This window comes from Artemia sp. Qi Xiang Cuo, unplaced genomic scaffold (genome assembly GCF_049724085.1).
Source record: "Artemia sp. Qi Xiang Cuo unplaced genomic scaffold, ASM4972408v1 HiC_scaffold_3025, whole genome shotgun sequence".
Classification (NCBI taxonomy): Eukaryota; Metazoa; Arthropoda; class Branchiopoda; order Anostraca; family Artemiidae; genus Artemia; species Artemia sp. Qi Xiang Cuo.
The window spans coordinates 612,373-634,250 of NW_028300420.1; the positions used below are offsets into that span (position 1 = coordinate 612,373).

Here is a 21,878-nt window from a genome sequence, read left to right on the forward strand (position 1 = left end):
ATTAAGAGTGCTTAAAGGCAGTTAATAGTACTGGGCCTAATGCTATAGTAATTACTGGGGCAACCTTGTTGATTAGCCAATACATCAAGTAGGATTTTTCAGAGATTAAATTGTATCATAAGGGTTGACAGGGGAATGTTGCTGACACCCTATAATTGGTCCAGAAGGCTAGAGCGTCATTAATACTTGACCAAAAACTAAATAAATTACTAATATTGAAAGTTTTCTTTGGCTAATTCATTTTTCTACGTCACTAAGGGATACATTTTTTGAGACGTTTGACTGTGCTGACTAAAATCTACCTCACAAAATTTTATACAGTGAGATGTTGATAATTTATATAGTTGGGGAGGGGGAGGGGTGCCTGAGGGCAAACGGATTGTCTGTATAGCTTTGCACACTTACACGTACAGATATAAATTGATGCAGATATAAATGGCCTTAGGATCATCTTAAAAGTCGAAAATAAATAAATTTAAGACATTTTTAGCTGGTTTCCGTCCGCTAATTTTTGTAAGGCTTCTAGAAAGCGAGCCGAATCCAATGACTGGCTCTTACTTATATTAGTCCTTGATTTCGAATAATCCATTAGTGTGATTTTACCTTTAAAACTTTTGTAGTACTAGCTACTGATAACATAGCTGGTGGGCCTTATAAATCGATCCTGTAGGCTCGTGTACTACTTAATAGCTTTTCAGTGATTCAAATACTTATTCAAAGAAAAATTTAATTTATGGCTAAATTTTATTGAAATATAATTAATTTTTTTTGGTATTGTAAATTAAAAACCGAAAATTAAATTTCCGGGAAAGAGAATTATATTCTTTACTGCTCTTCCTCAACTATCTTGACCATTTATTTGATATGGTGAATCTTAATGAATAAATAATAAATGGGAGACCCATAATTCTGTACTAATTTAACACTCTAATTGACTATGAGGAGAAAACTAACGATAGCACTGTATCCAGAATACTTCGAACTTTAGAAGGACATACTGTGTAGTGAATTCGCATGATTGACTGAATTAGTTACGTCTCGCCCTCTAATTTGACCCCCCCACTGATAATTTATTTCTTTAAAATTCCATCGGCACATTTTATGTAATTTGAAGAAAAGGTGGATGGACTCAAATAAGCCCATAAGTTAGACTATCGAATCAAAGATCGTATTTATAAATACAGCCATGTAAACAAAAAGGATATTACTGAAACAATTAGCCTTTTTATTAAAAATAAAGTTTATGAACAACTTTAGTCACCATGAAGCTTTTCTTCTTGAAGAATTTTTTTATGACGTCATGTGCTTGCGCAATAAAATTCCTATGCGTAATAGGTAGAAAGGAAAACAGTATAAAATGACGTCATCGAATAAAGCTGTCTAGTAGGCGGGGCCTAACAAAATATCCAGACTTATAAAGGAGAGAACATGCAATCAGATTTTAATTCGTTTTAACTGGTCGATAGCTACTGATAAAATAAGTATGGATATTTCAGTTATTGCACTTCCGCCTGCAATATTTTTATTTAATACAATGTGTCTTTTCTTGCGCTGTAGGAGCACCAAATTGGAGTCTATGATAGTGAATGATGTGAAGTTTGTATCCGTAATGATTCGGGAACAATCTAAGTTGATGGTTACAATGTCAGATCGACTTTTGTTTTTTACGCTATTGCACAATTTACCGAAAGCTGAGTTCAAAATGAGTTTATAGACTTCTTTTTCAACTTTCGTTTTCGCTTGTGAATGATTACTGACAAAGGTGTCAATAAACATTTTCATGTATGGCCTTTGATCAGATTGGAGGGCTCTATGAATTTTTGTGACTTTGAAATCGTTGAACACCATGTACTTCAATAGCACAAGATAAACAACAATATTCTGTTTTGGGTTGAGGTTGACAATTAGTTTTTGCTTTGAACGTAACCGGTGCATACTCCCATTCTATCCACAAGGTAAATTATAGGGGCTTAGAGAGTGCCTACTCACCGATCTGTTTATGCACGGACAAACAAAGTCTTGTAACAAGTCTTGGATTTCAGTTGGTGTTTCATCGTCAATTTAAAAAAAACACCCCTCTGCCCCTGTCTTCTCAACACATGCACTTTCGGGGACAATTGAAGCACAGGAATTGTTAGGCCACACGGCTTGATATAAGTGTCACACGGCAAAGAGTAGTGAGATATTGCCGATGGGTAAAGAGACTTCATACCCAAAAAAACTGCGTCCGACTTTTCATCGGTGTGCTGCTCACTCGGATCAGTTTTCATGATATGATCCGAGTTAAAAACATAACCCCCCCAAAATGATATATCTAAAAAAAGTTTCAGATCCACAACGGCAATCAGAAGAATTTCTTATTTTCTTATTTTAATTATTAGTTCCATCACCAGCTGGGTGGCGGAAAAATAATAACTCAAATCCAGCCCGAATTCCCCATAGATTTTATGTGTACACTTACTCACAAAGTCCAGAAAAGTTAGCACGTTACTGGCCAAGCCGATTTTGCAGTAATCCCACCCATTTTGATATCTCCCGTTTATCCCAATCCTTTTTGAAAATTTATAGTCGCTCGCGTCGCACTCACTCTCAGTAAGAGACTTGTCAAAAGCTTCAATGGGCGGTAGTGACACCTCATCTCGCTTCGATCCAGAGTTGTAATAATCTTATGGATATATAACCTTACACGTTAATAAATAATACATTTCATCCTCGGGGTATCGCTGTTTGATGATGGTGAAGATATCAAAATTTTCATTTTTCTTAACCTTAATAAATTTAATTAAGTATTTGGGTAAGAAGCTGAAAGAGTCTAAAAAACTGATTTTATTCAGGCACGTGTTAACCTTGTCAACTGTTTTCCACATGAATTCTAGCAGCAGTAGCTTCTCCGATGATTTGGGTATGACATTATATGAAAAAGAACCATCTATCCATGCGCCATCTACAACTCCGCCCTTGGCAATGCAGGCCGACGCTGGAAGAACAAAATTTAAGTCGTATTTGGAATTGTGTATAAAAAAAGGCACGAAATATTGTTGTCTAATGTTTAAATTGCATGACTGATGTGCTACCCCTCTAAAGTTACTCCTTCCCGATGTAATTTCCTGCCACAAATGATCATGGTCGATCACCTTCCTCCTCCCCCCATTCCCAACACCATCATCAAATTACCCCTTGCAAACCCAACACATTTTACGATTTTTAATGGCCATTATTTCATCTGGTGATAGGAGCACAGAATAGTTTGTATAACGAAGGTGTGAAATTGCAGTGTTCACTGTTTTCGTTAAACTGACCAATGCCGAGCACATACAGTCTTCACAGTCCCTCAACTTCTCCACTAGCCCCAACACCTACACGATATTTTTGGTATGTTGTTGCGCGTGACCGTAAGAGACCCCTCTAGACTCGTATATTTTAACACGATTTGAATTTGACTGATCGAACAAGTCTGTCAGCTTAGCCTCGCAGTCCAAAGATATCTTATTGATCTGTAGGAGCGTGTTTTGAAAATTTTTGAAACGTAAGATCGCTCTATCTCCGCTTACCGTCTCCACAGCCTGGTATCCATGACGTTTACAGTGTTTCATGTGAAGCTTTAACTTTAAATAAGTCCAAAATCTTGAGAGGCATGTGGGACAGTAATAACAAACACCCCTACGCTTTTTACCCTCTCTTAGAACCCTACTAATATCAGTAATTGGATTGAAATGACCAATTGAATCGGAGTCTGTGGGTGGGGTGTATAGAAGCCACACCCAATGTTCTACTGATTCAATTGAAGGAGCCCACACTGGAAATAATACACCCTTCTTATCGGAACGCTGACCCTTTTCAAATTCTGGTTCATACAGTAACACCGTGACACCAATCTTTAAATGTGCATTCACCCGCTCAAAAATATCGATTCCTTTTAGTGTCATAGGATATTGATCATTTAAACAATTAAAATTTACTTTGGGGAACTTTGAACCCTCCCAACCATTAACTGCCATTTTATCCAACTTTTTCTTAGTGGCATCATTGCGCAGAGGTCTGTATGCTGCAATTAAAAATGCTTACTTGAAACACTGCAGCCTCGTATCGAAACAGATTCGTTGTACCCCCTGACACCCCTCTAAATCTGAATGATATTTTAAAACTATAGCCCTCTCCCCATGCCCACCTCTTACAATAAAATCCTTTTTAAACCTACATATGTTAACATTTAAACTTTCAATAAATAAAACCACAGATCCAAGAACCCCCGCGGTATACTTGTACTTCTTCCGTTGAATACTATTGGTTCCCTTTATAAAAACATCCACCTAATGTTATAAATTCTGGCGTAATTTCCACAACACTGTTTGCAAGTATTTCGAATACATATCACCCGCACATTCATTTAAAAAAAAATATTTTTAGTGCTATTGATGCTTTTAAACTGACCCCCACCCCCCACACCCGCCTTTTTTGTTCAAGAATGGCTCGCATCTTATCAGTATATGAATGTGTAATGGACGAGGGATCTGTTATTATATCCCCCGACACTAGAGAGTTGAAGGGGTCACCGAATTTGCCGCTGTAGACCAATGTGTGGTGCAAGGCAGAGTTGGACAGAAGAAAATCCGGAAGAGGGGATACTGTTGTTGTTGTTGTATTACTACTACTATGTATATAATTAAGTGAATTGGTGGAGGGTGACAGGGAATTGTCAATAACATCAGCACTCCCAGTCTGTTCAATCAGATTTCGTGGATGTGTCGTGAGGAAGTCCTGTATCATATCTTCCAAGGTGTTCGGGGATCACTGATTAAGCCAGCCTGTATTGCCATGTGACGGAATTTCGTTATGACGACCCGGTTCAGATGCACTAGTAACATCACCTAAATGTTCACTCATAAGACTATCTGTCCACTCCAAATGCTCAAGCACGTCAATATCACAGGTTTAGTCCTCACTGCTACCTGTTTCTACGAATAGATAATTGAGGAACCCCCTGTGCCACTCCACATTTTGTAAAAGTGATATAGGTTCGACACAAAACTCTGATGGCGTTGGCAAAATTGGTTCTGTTAATGAACTTGCTTTATCACCCAATGTTGTCGGTGGTGCTATATCATTAATCTGTAGAAAAAAAGTTTTATTTTTTATGTAAAATAACCATTATTTTTATAAAGTCAATAAACTATGTCAATTTCTCGTAGTCATTGTCCCACCACCACCTGAACAATTAAAAGAAGAAGAAAAAAAAGATGGACTGCCAATATGTCTTTCATAATGACAAGTGAAAATGTTAAAAATATATGTATTATTTTATTCATGATAATGAAGTTTTATTATTAGAAGGATCAGTTAGAACAATAGAATGATATAAAAAACTCATGGTTTATTCAGAAAGCTTTCAACATAAAAACGCAAAATATGGGTCTAACTCTAGTGCTTGATCCTCTTCAATATAACTCTGAATGAAATTCGACTATCGTTCAACCGGCGCAGTATGCTGTATGAATACTTGCACTTCAGCTTTGTTTAATTGGCATGAACGCCATACGTCGGTTGGTGGTGTAACTCTCTCAACAATCCGAATTTTCCTATGTCTTTTGGCAACGGATTTGTTTGAAGTTGTGGACGTAGACCTGGACTATATAAATCATTGTAAGAGAGAAGAGCTTTTTTTTTCCATCCATATCAAAAATTAAATTACAATTAAATTGTTGATTGGTCCTTTTTAGAGCCCCCCCCCCCTGGGAGGACCCTTGGGACTCGAGAGCGTACGGCGGGTGATGAGGAATAATGTCCGGGTACGGGGGGAGTAAAAAAGCAATGAACATTTTCTAATTGAAATGCCTCAAATTCTTTCCAAAAAGAACCTTTTAAAATGTCCCTAACTGTTTCAGCGAAATAATTACTTAAAGTGGGTTCACGCAAATTACATTTCTCTTGACAACACTGTGAATACATAATTGGAAATTATTAAAAAACCTTCTTCCTATGTTAATATATCCTATCGGAGATCGACATCCTGTTACAAGAAACCCCACTTAAATTCAAATTATACCTGTCGAGCGGATTAAAATTCAGGTGTAGCGATGGGAGATTTTGATAAGCGCCGGATATGCGCAAAAGCTTAGTGCAAAAATATATAGCACTTTAAGAATGGCTGTCAACTGTGAAATAGTGAGTTGTCTGTTTTCATATAGTTAGTTTGTTTAATGTAATATTGGATTACTGTATTAGAAGACGTCCTGCTTAGACGAGAGAATTTACAAGGTAAGGTTTTTTTTATAAATGTATGATAAGGTAGTCCAGTGCTAAAATCAACCCTTTATATACTAATAATTTGGTTAACGAAAGAAAATTAAATTAGATTATTATAGGATGACCTAATAACAAATTTAAATTTTACTCGTCAAAATCTATGCGCTTAAGAAAATTTACCATTTGTTTCAAAACAGGGAAAGCAAAAACTATGTATATACTTACAAATTCTGACTGGACTTCTACATCTGAACTCCCTGGCAAAACATGAAGGGGGGGTCAATCTCACGATCTTGAGTAGGCTGGTCGGGGGCATTATGAGAAGCAGTCCATTCTCTTTTCAATTTCCTTCCACCTTGCGTAGAGCTAACACTGGCGTGAGAGGGCCCTGGCACAATAAGTTGGGTGGTCGTTGGTTGGTCCAGATCGTGTGTAATTCTACCAGCATATTTGATAATAGATGGCCTTGCGGCTTGCATTAATGTAGCTTCGCTCCATCTCGTTTTTTTTTCAAAAGGGGGATTATTGCACTTATCCTCTTCCTTTAAAAAAAAGGGCAAAATTTAGCATGAAAAAAACAATCCCCTTTTTCCATTTTGTTGGATAAATGCCTAAAAGGTCAAATTTTGCCCTTCTCTTGTTTAAATGCAAAAAGTTTATTGCTCATTAACGCGTGATGTATATAATGGCTTAAAGGTGCTCCTATTATTAATTTCTTTACCTTCCTTCTTCTTACTGCTAAACAAAAACGAACAGAAATTATAACGTATGTGAGGGGGTTCTCCCCCAAGTCAATACCTCGCTCTTTACGCTACATTTTTTTTTTAGTGCTTTCAAAAGAGTTATCTATTCTAATTAAACGGCCTTTGTGATTCAGGGGTTTGTGAATCAAGATTTTTTTTTTTAACTTTTAACGTAAAGAGTGTGGTATTGACTAAGGGGAGAACCCCCCTCATATACGTAATAACATATACGTAATAAAAAAAAAACAATAAAAAAAAACGATACGGCTCAATAGTAGTCCAAACTTTTAAAAACGGAAGTTTGATGTCAATAAATGTATCAAAAGAATGTGTTTATAATGCTGATTCTAAATATATAAATTTTATTAAGTTTAGTATTACACATCAAAGGCTACGAGCCTGAGAAAATTTACCCAATTTTTTAAAGAGGGGGAAACATCCCCTACAAGTGAATAAATTTTAATGAAAATAACACCGTCAGATTCAACGTATCAGAAAACCCTATTACATAGGTTTCAAGCTCATATCTGCAAAAATCTGCAACTTTGTATTTTTTTTGCCAGAAGAAAAGTATACGAATATAGAAGTTAGTTACGTAAGTTAATTCGTAAAGACATCCATTTAGCAAAAGAAAAGTAAAATTTTTATGCAAATGAAAGCTGCATTAACTAAAAAACGATCAGAAATTAAATAAAAAAACAACAAGTTTTTTAAACTGAAAGTAAGGAGCGACATTAAAACTTAAAACAAACAGAAATTATTCCCTATATGAAAGGGACTGCCCCCTCCTCAACGCCTCGCTCTTTACGCTAAAGTCTGACCCTGTCTCACAACTTTATTTTTTTAAACAATAAAAAACTTTAGCGTAAAGAGCGAATCCTTATGATGATAATTTCAAATATATCAGTTTCATCAAGTTTAGCTTTACCGGTCAAAAGTTACGCGCCTGAGAAAAATTTTCCTCGTTTTCGAGAAAAGGGGGAAGCACCCTCTAAAACTCATAGAACTTTAATGAAAATCACACCATCAGATTTAGCAAATCAGAGAACCCTACTATAGAAGTTAAAAGCTCCTATCTGCAAAACTGTGGAATTTTGTATTTTTTGCCAGAAGAAAGATCACGGATGCATGTTTAGGCCTACTTGTTATTTTTTTTTGTTGTTTTTTTCCCTGGGGTGATCGAATCGACCTGGGCTCATTCGATCGGAAATTAAAAGTTCTAGTGTCCTTTTTAAGTGACCCAAAAAAAAATGGAGGGCAACTAGGCCCCCTCCCACGCTAATTTTTTCCTAAAGTCATCCGCCACGACATCGGAATTAGACAAACCCCGTTTATAGCAAGAGCCTGTGAAATTTGACTCCCAAAACTATCACTCTCTTTGTAACACGCAAGCTTTTCATTCAAACCAAAAAAATACAACATGCTTGGAAAAAGCTTGTTTCTGAACTGTTTTTCAAAACAATTAAAACTTGTAAGCATAGCTGTGGTGGAGAGATTTTATTTACATAATAGAAAAAAGCGTGCTTTGCCGTTTCTATCGAATATAGTCGTCATCTTCTTATGATTTTGTAGTATTGGAGGGGAGGGGGGGCTAAGCCCATCTAAAATTTGAATTCACTAGTAAAACATTTTTCTTTAATTTTTTTTTGGGGGGAGATAAAAGAATGAAAAGTGTACTCACATTGAAAATTGACGAATCCATTGTTTTTAAAGTTAATAATATATAGTGTACTATAAACAATGTCTTAAAACATAATGAAAATTGGAATGCACTGTATGGGCATTATATAGGGTTTTTGCTTGAGCACACTATAGCTTGCCGATTTTTTTTAGAAACCGACTAATCAAGTCATCATCTGGACTAACCACCAGCTTTCTCTAACCTATTGACACACAAAAAAAATGAGTGTCATATTAGAAAACCCTGCCAAGGCATGTCGGGTTCATAGTAATAGCTAACTGGCCCTGGTAACCCAATGTATCGGTTAAACTAAACGCATATCCACGTGTAATTCAATGTATATCTCAAATATCTGATATCCGACTTTTTGGGTATCTGACTGGCCCTGGTAACCCAATGTACCGCTTAAACTACAGACATATCCATGCCTCAGGCTTGTGAAAGTGCATGTATATCTAGCGGTACTAGATGCCTTACTACTTACCACTAGCTATTGGTCAAAGGAAAAGGGCAACAATTACGAGTCGAGGACCGCATCCGGATTTTTTTTTCGGGGGGGGGGATTTAAAAAAAACATTAAATTTGGGTTTTATGCATTTTTATTACGTTTTACGAGTTGAAAAAAAAACATTTTTTAGAAGGGGGATCAAAACACCCTAATGCTTCTCCTGAATATGGCCTGGAACAAGTTAATAATGGTTCACTACTTCAGACCCATCACAGTTTTTTTATACAATGAGCTCTGTGGTGATTAGAAAGAAAAAAAACATCTAGTCACTAGCCTTTAAGAATTAAGAAAGCCTAAAGGGACAAAACCTACACAGAGAGAAATGGCTCTGTAGCAGACTTATACGAGGGGACATCCCCTCGTATATGTATATATTCCCCACTACACTATATTTCCATTATCCTTTTTCCCAAATCGTGTTGCTTTTATTATACTTTTTGCGAACAAACTACTAAATGAGGTTTGTATAAAACATGACATTGTTAGCATAACAAGCCAAACAGAGGTGTACTCAGCAAAACTATTTTGTAGTAAGTAAATATTACCCATCAACATTGTTTTAATTATAAACCTCGGGTTTAAAACTGTAGCTGATAGGCAGATTTTTTGTTACTGTTTTCTATTAGTAACAAATAATGCAGTGATGTAAAGATATTACGCTTTAATTATATGCTAATATTTATTGTAAAAATACCAACCTAGCTCAATTTCAATAATATCAACTAGTATAAAAATACTTAATTTTAGACAAGTTTTCTACTAGTGATAAATCCAAAAATTAATTGGGGGGAGGGGGGTTAAATAACTAGAAAAAAGGCCAGGGTCATCAGAGTGAACAGATAAGTGTTATTTTAATGAATCACCCTCTTTTTTTTCCTTTGTTTTGTTTATTCATTTGCTTAGTCTGATTTTGTGTTAAATTTATTCGTGCAATCCATTATTACGTTGTCTTAAGACAATCGCTCCCCTTGAGCTAATAATTCTATTTTATTTATTTCCCCCTGCAGCGCTGTTTTGACCCTGGCTTCCTTTAGCTTCAATTTAATTTTCTTCTGACTGACATTTTTTTTCATATAGTGATTTGTCGTGACTATTTGCTTTTAATTTCTTTCCCACCTTGTTAGACTTTTTTTCGTAATTAAATAAAAAAAAAAAAAAAAAAAAAAAAAAATCAACAAAAAGTATGGAGCACCACAAAAATTTAAAACGAACAGAAGTTATTACGTATATAAAGCGGGTTACCTCCTCCTATACACCTCGTTCTTCACGCTAAAGTTTTTTAGCACTTTTAAAAAAGCTTCTTATTGTTCTAATTAAACGGCTCGTGTGTTTCAGGAGTCATTCTTAAGGAATTGGGACAAAATTCAAACTTTAGCTTAAAAAACAAGCTGTAAAAGAGGGGACAGCCCCTTTATATGCGCAATAATTTCTGTTCGTTTTAGGTTTTAATGTTGCTCTTTACTTTCAGTTAAATAACTTGTTTTTTTTTAATTTCTGATCTTTTTTAAATAATGCCAGGAAATTCGGCCCCACCTCAACCGAGATACCCCCTCCCCACGAAAATATCCTCTAGGCAATATAATTCCGGTAAAAATTTACCCCGGACAATTACTCTTAACCCCTCTGCACGTAAAACTGAGACGGAAAAGAGAAACCAAGACAAATAAAATAATTTTTTATAAGAATTCTTGCAAATTCCCCCAGTGTATAATTTTCCCTGACAAGTTCACTCCCAGGAAACTTCCATCTCCATGAAAAATTCCCCATGGAAAAACCCCCAGCAGAAACTTTGTCCCCCTCCACCCGACTATATGTGCCTGCATTCCAAGAACAAATACTATGCGCAAACAATGGGCAAATTCTATAACTTAAAGACTATTCTTCTGAGGCTTTTTTTTGGGCGGGGGTGGCATTTTATACCCAAAGGCGTTGTTATTGGGCTTTTCAACTATGATTAACAAAATGGTTATCTCAAAATTTTGATCGGAAGGTTTTTGAAAAAAGGGGTAGGGAGGGGGTCTATTTGCCCTCCGACTTTTTGGTCACTATTTCTGTTTGAATGAGCCCTCTTCCGATATTCTAGAACCAATGGGTTGATACTATCACCCCTGGGAAAAAAACTAAAAAAGCAAACAAATAAACACGCATCCGTGATCTTTCTTCTGGCAAAAAAAATCAAAATTTCAGATTTGTGCAGATAAGAGCTTGAAACTTAAACAGTAGGGTTTTCTGATGCGATAAATCTGTTGGTTTGATTTTCATTGATATTACTTGAGTTTAGGAGCTGTTTCCCCGTTGTTTTGAAAATCTGGACAATTGTCCTAGGTTCGTAACCTTTGATGGGAGTAGAGTAACACATTATACTTTGCGTACAGCACTAGGAATCTCCATGCTATTTGTGTAGATCACTAGGAATCTCTACGCTATTTGCGTACAGCTCTACAGCTTTTCAAAGAGAGTGAGTATCCCATAGCATGTACTTATGGAATTTACTTGGTTTATATTCCTTCGTATGCTATTCTACGGGACCTCTACACCATTTCGAAGAGAGTGAGTAGCCCCTGCAATCAGACGGGTTTTTGAGGCAACACCTATTTTTTGGACAATTGCGTTAACTCGAGAGTAGTTTGATTAAGAATGCAACATGTTTAGAATTGATGCCAATATGCTGTTGAATCATTTACCAAAAAAATAACTCTATTTGCAAAAAAAAATGGTTTAGCATTTGCGAATTGGACTCTATGAACGATATTAATTAATGTTTGAATAATAGGAGCGTGACTGATTCTAATTAGTGATTGGATCACATGAAGGTGGAGAAATAAGGGTATAGCATTTGCGAATTGGACTATACGAACGATATTAATTGAATAATAGGGAAATAACAGAGCTAGATAACATTTGCGAATTGGATCATATGAAGATAAAGAAAAAGGGTTAAATGTTAAACTGATTAGCAGTTAAGGTAACCCCGCAGGGCTCGTTAACTCAGGTAATTTATTATAAATTTGAAACAACATCAATCTGTGAAAATGGCTAACGATGATAGAATGACTTTGTGAGTTGACCTAGCTTTACCTCTCTGATGCGGTCTGTATAATACACAAGTGGTGTTTGAACAGTGTTGTCAATTTAAAATAGGGTCTAACGATATAGTATACTAAAAAGTTGATATTAAAATCGTATTCAAAATATTTTCTTGGAAAGAAATTTAATTTTTTTATTAATTTTGGATATCTATTGATATTCTTTTAGATATATCATTAAGGAAGTGGCTAATTACAGAATAGTACGCTAAACTCAGAATTGATATACAGCCTAATCGTATTCAAAATATTTTCTTGGAAAGAAATTTAAGTTTTGTATTAATTTTGGATATCTATGGATATTCATTGAGTTATATCATTAAGGAAGTTGCTAATTAAAGAATAGAAGGCTAAACTGAGAATTGATATATAGCCAAAAGTTGTTTCGTTTTTTTGTTCGACTTGATAGGAATTCTGAAACCAGATGGTAGTTGAAATTTCTTGATGACCGAAGATTTTCGTTTTTCTTCCAAAAGGGTTAATATTTTCAGGGTCTTAGCTTTTGACGGATAACATTAAACCTAAAGAAATGTATATATTTGGAATCAGCGTACAAAACCGATCATTTTTATGTATCTATTATTATCAAAATTTCGTTTTTAGAGTTATGGTTACTTTCGGGTCGAATTGCACTGTACTCTCACTTTGTTTCCCAAAAACTGTTTAAAACTGTTTTTTTTGTAGTTGTTTTCGTTTTTGTTTTTTCGTCTTGATAGGAATTCTGAAACCAGTTGGTAGTTGAAATTTCTTGATGACTAAAGATTTTTGTTTTTCTTCTAAAAGGCTTAATACTTTCAGGGTCTAAGCTTTTGACGGATAACATTAAACCTAAGGAAATTTGAGTATTTGGAATCAGTTTACAAAGCCAATCATTTTTTTGTATCTATTATTATTAAAATTCCGTTTTTAGAATTATGGTTACTTTTAGGCCGAGTTGCACTTTACTTTCACTTTGTTCTCCCAAAAGTGTTTAAAATTGTTTTTTTTTGTTGTAGTTGTTTTTGGTTTTTTGTTTTTTCGACTTGATAGAAATTCTGAAACCAATTGGTGGTTGAAATTTCTTGATGACTAAAGGTTTTTCTTTTTCTTCTAAGAAGCATAATATTGTCAAGGTTTTAGCTTTTGACAGATAACATTAAACCTAAGGAAATTTATGTATATGGAATCAGTATAAAAAGCAGTGTAATTACTAATATTCCGTTTTTAGAGTTATGGTTACTTTTGGGCCGAGTTGCACTTTAGTTTCACTTTGTTTCCCAGAAACTGTTTAAAATTAGGGTTTTTTTTGTTGTAGTTGTTTTCGTTTTTGCTTTTTTGATCGACTTCATAGGAATTCTGAAACCAGTTGGTAGTTAAAATTTCTTGATGACTGAAGATTTTTGTTTTTCTTCCAAAATTCTTAATATTTTCAGGATCTTAGCTTTTGGCAGATAACATCAAACCTAAAGAAATTTATATATTTGGAATCAGTGTACAAAACCAATCATTTTTATGTATCTATTATTATTAAAATTCTGTTTTTAGAATTGTTCGACTTGATAGAAATTTCTGAAACCAGTTGGTAGTTGAAATTTCTTGATGACTAAAGATTTTTCTTCTTCTCATAAAAAGCATAATATTCTCAGGGTTTTAGCTTTTGACAGATAACATTTAACCTAAAGAATTTTCTGAATTTGAAATCAGTATACAAAGCCAATCATTTCCATGCATCAATAATCATTCAAATTCCATTTTTAGAGTTGTGGTTACTTTTGGGACGAGTTGCACTTTTTTTCACTTTGTTTTCCGAAAAGTGTTTTAAGTTAGGTTTTTTTATTGTAGTTGTTTTTGTTTTTGCTCTTTTGTTCGACTTGATAGGAATTCTGAAACCAGTTGTTAGTAGAACTTTCTTGATGACTAAAGTTTTCTAAAAAGTTTAATATTCTCAGGGTCTTAGCTTTTGACGGATAACATTAAACCTAAGGAAATTTATGTATTTGGAATCAGTGTATAAAGCTAATCATTTTTTTGTATATTTTATTATTGAAATCTCGGTTTTAGAGTAATGGTTACTATCGGACCGAGTTGCACTTTACTTTCACTTTGTTGCCCAAAAACTGTTTAAAATTGGGAATTTTTTTTTGTTGTAGTTGTTTTTTTTGTTCGACTTGATAGGAGTTCTGAAACCAGTTGGTAGTGAAATTTCTTGATGACTAAAGATTTTTGTTCATCTTCTAAAAGGCATAATATTCTCAGGGTCTTAGCTTTAGGCGGATAACATTAAACCTAAGGAAATTTATGTATTTGGAATCAGCGTATAAAGCTAATCATTTTTTTGTATATATTATTATTAAAATCCCGTTTTTAGAGTAATGGTTACTTTCGGACCGAGTTGCACTTTACTTTCACTTTGTTTCCCAAAAACTGTTTAAAATTTGGAATTTTTTTTGTTATAGTTTATTTTTTTTGTTTTTTTTGTTCGACTTGATAGGAATTCTGAAACCAGTTGGTAGTGAAATTTCTTGATGACTAAAGATTTTTGTTTATCTTCTAAAAGGCATAATAATCTCAGGGTCTTAGCTTTTGACGGATAGCATTAAACCTAAGGAAATTTATGTATTAGGAATCAGCGCACAAAGCCAATAATTTTTAAGTATCTATTAATATTAATATTCCGTTTTTAGAGTTATGATTACTTTCGGGCCGAGTTGCACTTTACTTTCACTTTGTTTCCCAAAAACTGTTGAAAATTGGTTTTTTTTGTTATAGTTGCTTTTTTTGTTTTTTTGTTCGAATTGATAGCAATTCTGAAAACAGTTGGTAGTTGAAATTTCTTGATGGCTAATGATTTTTGTTTTTCTTCTAAAAGGCGTAATATTCTCAGGCTCTTATCTTTTGACGGATAACATTAAACCTTAAAGAATTTATATATTTGGTATCAACGTACAAAGCCAATCATTTTTATGTATCTATTATTATTATTAAAATTCCGTTTTTACAGTTATGGTTACTTTCGGGCCGAGTTACAACTACTCTTTGTGCAACTAAAGCCTGGTAAAATGTGAATTATTTCGCTCCAAATTAGAACTGAAAGGGGTGCTTTAAAATACATATGAAAAAAAATTGATAAAGATTTCCTTTTCTTCTAAAGGTGTAATATTCTCAGACGGATGTGACCTCACTTAGTATTCTAACGGATCCTCTTGCTTTTCTGACTGATGTGCGGATGGAGCTTTTTCCCTGATTCTCTTTGTTCTGATTTTCAACCGATGTCAAATGGAGTCTGTTCTCCAATTCTATGCATAGAATAGATTCACATAATTATAAAATAATTCATTTCATCATGTACGGTGTGATCGATTCTGAATATATTGGCATAAAAAACTCATCTTGTGGAATAATTTTGGAGTGTGTTTTTTATTACTAGGTGAAGATCATAGAGAAATATACAATTACCATTGGGATGTTAATAATAACTTGTTTGATTATGATAAACGTTTATGGAGTATTACGTTACGCTGTCTAAACGGACTAAAATTTTACGATAGAAAAATAAAACCATTCAATAAAAATGCTATAGAATTAAAGCATGTACAAGAGGACGTCCGTGAAATTTGCAACTTTTTGGAGTAAAAGCATTATACGTTAAAGGGAATGTCCCTACAGATAAGCTCATGATCCTAGAATGTGAAATTAATATCCACCTTTTTAACTTACAGGACTTTGGATGTGAAAAATATCCTAATGCGATTCATCGTCCCATTGATGAGGTGAGGTTTTTTATGCAATGGGTACCTGGAATGATACCATATGTGGACAGGTGTATTAGATATACCCTAGTGCAAAATGAAGCACATCCCATCTCATGGGATAATCAAATGTAGATGAGTAACGATTAGCCTGATAGTGATGAATGGTGATAACACTCCCCATGATATCAACTCTCTAAAGGCGTAGGGATAGTTGTATAGGCCATTATGCGATAATAGTGAAAAAAATGTTGTTGTATAGGCCATTATGCGAAAATAGCGAAAAAATGTTATTAATATTATTATAAATGAAAACAAAAAAGTTATTTCAACTAATTTTTAAAAATCATATTAGAAGATGAAAAACCCCTATTGTAGTTGACATGAGTAATGAATCATTGTGATAAGTGTTGTCTTTGAAAATAAACAACAATGAATTTAGTTTCCTATGAGTAAAGTGCTTTCAAAAAATTATTTGAATTTGTTTATTAATAAAAAAATGTAACCATAAGGTCTTTATTCTACATTTTAGATCGTTTTGCCAAACATTGACAGACCACAAAGAAACGAATGGTGTTTTAAATTGATACATGTCCCATTCAACAGTTGAAAATATCTGAATGCATTTAAGGTATATTATGAATGGCTTGCAAAAATCACGAAAATACTACTACTACTACTACTACTAGTAACAACTCACTGCGCTTTAAAACCATCTGAGATAGTCACGGCTATTTTTCACCAGGAAAAATATCTGAATGCATTTAAGGTATAGTACTAATGGATTGCAAAAAAAAACATGAAAAAAACTGAACTATAAAGCTTTTTGACCATAAACTCTAATTTTATGTAAGAAAATTATAGAAAATACATTTCACTGGGTCAAATGTGAATCTTTGGTTAGAAAAAAGCTTAGTTTTGAAACAAAAATAAGCCATTTCCATAAAGAATGAACTATAAAACTTTTTGACCATAAACACTAGTTTTTGTAAGAAAATTAATGAAAATACATTTCGCTGGGTCAAATGTGAATCTTTGGTTAGAAAAACCTCAGCTTTGGAAGGAAAATATGTCATTTCTGTAAAAAACTGAGCTATAAGGCTTTTTGATCGTAAACTCTAATTTTCTGTAAGAAAATTATAGAAAATACATTTCTCTGGGTCAAATGTGAATCTTTGGTTAGAAAAAAGCCCAGCTTTGGAACGAAAATAAGCCATTTCCATAAAAATGAACTATAAAGCTTTTTGAACATAAACACTGGTTTTTGTAAGAAAATTATTGAAAATACATTTCTCTGGGTCAAATGTGAATCTTTGGTTAGAAAAAAGCTTAGTTCTGGAAGGAAAATATGTCATTTCTTTAAAAACTGAACTATAAAGCTTTTTGACCGTAAACACTAGTTTTTGTAAGAAAATTATAGAAAATATATTTCTCTGGGTCAAATGTGAATTTTTGGTTAGAAAAAAGCCGAGCTTTGGAAAGAAAATAAACCATTTCAGCAAAATTTGAACTATAAAGCTTTTTTGATCGTAAGAAAATTACTGAAAATACATTTCTCTGGGTCAAATGTGAATATTTGGTTAGAAAAAAGCTCAGCTTTGGAAGGAAAATATGTCATTTCCGTAAAAAACTGAACTGTAAAGTTTTTTGACCGAAAACTCTAATTTTTTGTAAGAAAAATATAGAAAATACATTTCTCTGGGTCAAATGTGAATCTTTGGTTGGAAAAAAAGCCCAGCTTTGGAACGAAAATAAGCCATTTCCATAAAAAATGAACTATAAAATTTTTTGACCATAAACACTAGTTTTTGTAAGAAAATTATAGAAAATACATTTCTCTGGGTCAAATGTGAATCTTTGGTTACAAAAAAGCTCAGCTTTGGAAGGAAAATATGTCATTTCTGTAGAAAACTGAACTATAAAACCTTTTGACCGTTACCACTAGTTTTTATAAGATAATTATAGAAAATACATTTCTCTGGGTCAAATTTGAATTTTTGGTTAGAAAAAAGCTGAGCATTGGAATTAAAATAAACCATTTCCGTAAAATATGAACTATAAAGCTTTTTTGACCGTAAACACTAGTTTTTGTAAGAATTTATTGAAAATACATTTCTCTAGATCAAATGTGAATCTTTGGTTAGAAAAAAGCCCAACTGGAACGAAAATAAGCCATTTCCATAGAAACTGAACTACAAAGATTTTTTACCGTAAACTCTATTTTTTGTACCAAAATTAAAGAAAATATATTTCTCTGCTTCAAATGTAAATCTTCGGACAGAAAAAGCCTAGGTTTGGATCGGAAAATGAGCGAATTCCGTAAAAACTGAACTATAAAGCTGTTTTGATCGTACACTCTAGTTTTTCTTTGTAAGAAAATGATAGAAAATACATTTCACTTGGTCAAATGTGAATCTTTGGTTGGAAAAAAGACCAGCCTTGGAACAAAAATAAGCCATTTCCATAAAAAATGAACTAATAAGGGTTTTTGACTGTAAACTCTATTTTTTTGTAAGAAAATTACTGAAAATACATTTCTCTGGGTTAAATGTGAATCTTTGGTTAGAAAAAAGCCTAGCTTTGGATCAAAAATAAGTAATTTCAATGAAAAATGAACTATAAAGCTTTTTGACCATAAACACTAGTTTTTGTAAGAAAATTATTGAAAATACATTTCTCTGGGTAATATGTGAATTTTTGGTTAGAAAAAAGCCAAGCTTTGGAAAGAAAATAAACCATTTCCGCAAAATATGAACTATAAAGCTTTTTTGATCGTAAACACAAGTTTTTGAAAGAAATTATAGAAAATACATTTCTCTAGGTCAAAAGTGAATCTTTGGTTGGGTCAAATGTGATTCTTTGGTTAAAAAAAGCTCAGCTTGGGAAGGAAAATATGTCATTTCCGTAAAAAACTGAACTATAAAGTTTTTTGACCGTAAACTCTAATTTTTTGCAAGAAAATTGTAAAAAATACGTTTCACTGGGTCAAATATGAATCTTTGGTGAGAAAAAAAGCCCAGCTTTGGAACGAAAATAAGCCATTTCCATACAAATGAACTATAAAACTTTTTGACCATAAACACTAGTTTTTGTAAGAAAATAGTAGAAAATACATTTCTCTGGGTCAAATGTGAATCTTTGGTTAGAAAAACCTCAACTTTGGAAGGAAAATATGTCATTTCCGTAAAAAAATGAGCTATAAAGCTTTTTGATCGTAAACTCTAATTTTTTGTAAGAAAATTACAGAAAATACATTTCCCTCGGTCAAATGTGAATCTTTGGTTAGAAGAAAGCCCAGCTGTGGAACGAGAATAAGCTATGTCCATTAAAAATGAACTATAAAGCTTTTTGACCATAAACACTAGTTTTTGTAAGAAAATTGTAGAAAATACATTTCTCTGGGTCAAATGTGAATCTTTGGTTAGAAAAAAGCTCAGCTTTGGAAGAAAAATATGTCTTTTCTTTAAAAACTGAACTATAAAGCTTTTTGACCGTAAACACTAGTTTTTGTAAGAAAATTATAGAAAATATATTTCTCCGGGTCAAATGTGAATTTTTGGTTAGAAAAAAGCCGAGCTTTGGAAATAAAATAAACCATTTCCGCAAAATATGAGCTATAAAGCTTTTTTGATCGTAAGAAAATTATTGAAAATACATTTCTCTGGGTCAAATGTGAATCTTTGGTTAGAAAAAAGCTCAGCTTTGGAAGGAAAATATGTCATTTCCGTAAAAAACTGAACTATAAAGCTTTTTTGACCGTAAACTCTAGTTTTTGTAAGAAAAAAATAGAAAGTACATTTCTCTGGGTCAAATGTGAATCTTTGGTTAAAAAAAGACCAGCTTTAGAACGAAAATAAGCGATTTCCATAAAAAATGAACTATAAAATGTTTTGACCATAAACACTAGTTTTTGTAACAAAATTATAGAAAATACATTTCCCTGGGTCAAATGTGAATCTTTGGTTACAAAAAAGCTCAGCTTTAGAAGGAAAATATGTCATTTCCGTAAAAACTGAACTATAAAGCTTTTTGACCGTTAACACTAGTTTTTATAAGATAATTATAGAAAATACGTTTCTCTGGGTCAAATGTGAATTTTTGATTAGAAAAAAAGCCGAGCATTGGAATTAAAATAAACCATTTCCGTAAAATATGAACTATAAAGCTTTTTTGACCGTAAACACTAGTTTTTGTAAGAAATTATAGAAAATACATTTCTCTAGATCAAATATGAATCTTTGGTTAGAAAAAAGCCCAACTTTGGAACGAAAATAAGCAATTTCCATAAAAACTGAACTACAAAGATTTTTTACCGTAAACTCTATTTTTTGTACCAAAATTAAAGAAAATATATTTCTCTGCTTCAAATGTAAATCTTCGGACAGAAAAAGCCTAGGTTTGGATCGGAAAATGAGCGAATTCCGTAAAAACTGAACTATAAAGCTGTTTTGATCGTACACTCTAGTTTTTCTTTGTAAGAAAATGATAGAAAATACATTTCACTTGGTCAAATGTGAATCTTTGGTTGGAAAAAAGACCAGCCTTGGAACAAAAATAAGCCATTTCCATAAAAAATGAACTAATAAGGGTTTTTGACTGTAAACTCTATTTTTTTGTAAGAAAATTACTGAAAATACATTTCTCTGGGTTAAATGTGAATCTTTGGTTAGAAAAAAGCCTAGCTTTGGATCAAAAATAAGTAATTTCAATGAAAAATGAACTATAAAGCTTTTTGACCATAAACACTAGTTTTTGTAAGAAAATTATTGAAAATCCAAATCTCTGGGTCAAATGTGAATTTTTGGTTAGAAAAAAGCCAAGCTTTGGAAAGAAAATAAACCATTTCCGCAAAATATGAACTATAAAGCTTTTTTGATCGTAAACACAAGTTTTTGAAAGAAATTATAGAAAATACATTTCTCTAGGTCAAAAGTGAATCTTTGGTTGGGTCAAATGTGATTATTTGGTTAGAAAAAAGCTCAGCTTTGGAAGGAAAATATGTCATTTCCGTAAAAAACTGAACTATAAAGTTTTTTGACCGAAAACTCTAATTTTTTGCAAGAAAATTGTAGAAAATACGTTTCCCTGGGTCAAATATGAATCTTTGGTTAGAAAAAAAGCCCAGCTTTGGAACGAAAATAAGCCATTTCCATAAAAATGAACTATAAAGCTTTTTGATCATAAACACTAGTTTTCGTAAGAAAATTATATAAAATACATTTCTCTGGGTCAAATGTGAATCTTTGGTTAGAAAAACCTCAACTTTGGAAGGAAAATATGTCATTTCCGTAAAAAACTGAACTATAAGGCTTTTTGATCATAATCACTAGATTTTGTAAGAAAATTTCAGAAAATAGATATCCCTCGGTCAAATTTAAATATTTGGATATAAAAAAGCCCAGGTGTGAATCGAAAATAAACTATGTCCATAAAAATGAACTATATGGCTTTTTGACCACAAACACTATTTTTGTAAGAAAATTATTGAAAATACATTTCTCTGTGTCAAATGTGAATCTTTGGTTAGAAAAAAGCTCAGCTCTGGAAGGAAAATATGTCATTTCTTTAAAAACTGAACTATAAAGCTTTTTGACCGTAAACACTAGTTTTTGTAAGAAAATTATAGAAAATATATTTCTCTGGGTCAAATGTGAATCTTTGGTTAGAAAAAGCTCAGCTTTGGAAGGAAAATATGTAATTTCTGTAAAAAACTATATGAAAATAAACTATTTCCGCAAAATATGAACTATAAAGCTTTTTTGATCGTAAACACAAGTTTTTGAAAGAAATTATAGAAAATACATTTCTCTAGGTAAATGTGAATCTTTGGTTGGGTCAAATGTGATTCTTTGGTTAGAAAAAAGCTCAGCTTTGGAAGGAAAATGTGTC

At 33.1% G+C, this 21,878-nt stretch overlaps 1 protein-coding gene across 1 annotated transcript in view; it reads left to right on the forward strand.

The window, feature by feature from the left end:
* Positions 1 to 21,878, forward strand: part of LOC148938684 (uncharacterized) — a 178,198-nt gene that overhangs the window by 105,110 nt on the left and 51,210 nt on the right. The window contains exon 8 of the mRNA XM_089107611.1: positions 2,382 to 2,592. Within this exon, the coding sequence (XP_088963737.1) occupies positions 2,382 to 2,592 (211 nt within the window). The remainder of the gene's footprint in view (positions 1 to 2,381; positions 2,593 to 21,878) is intronic.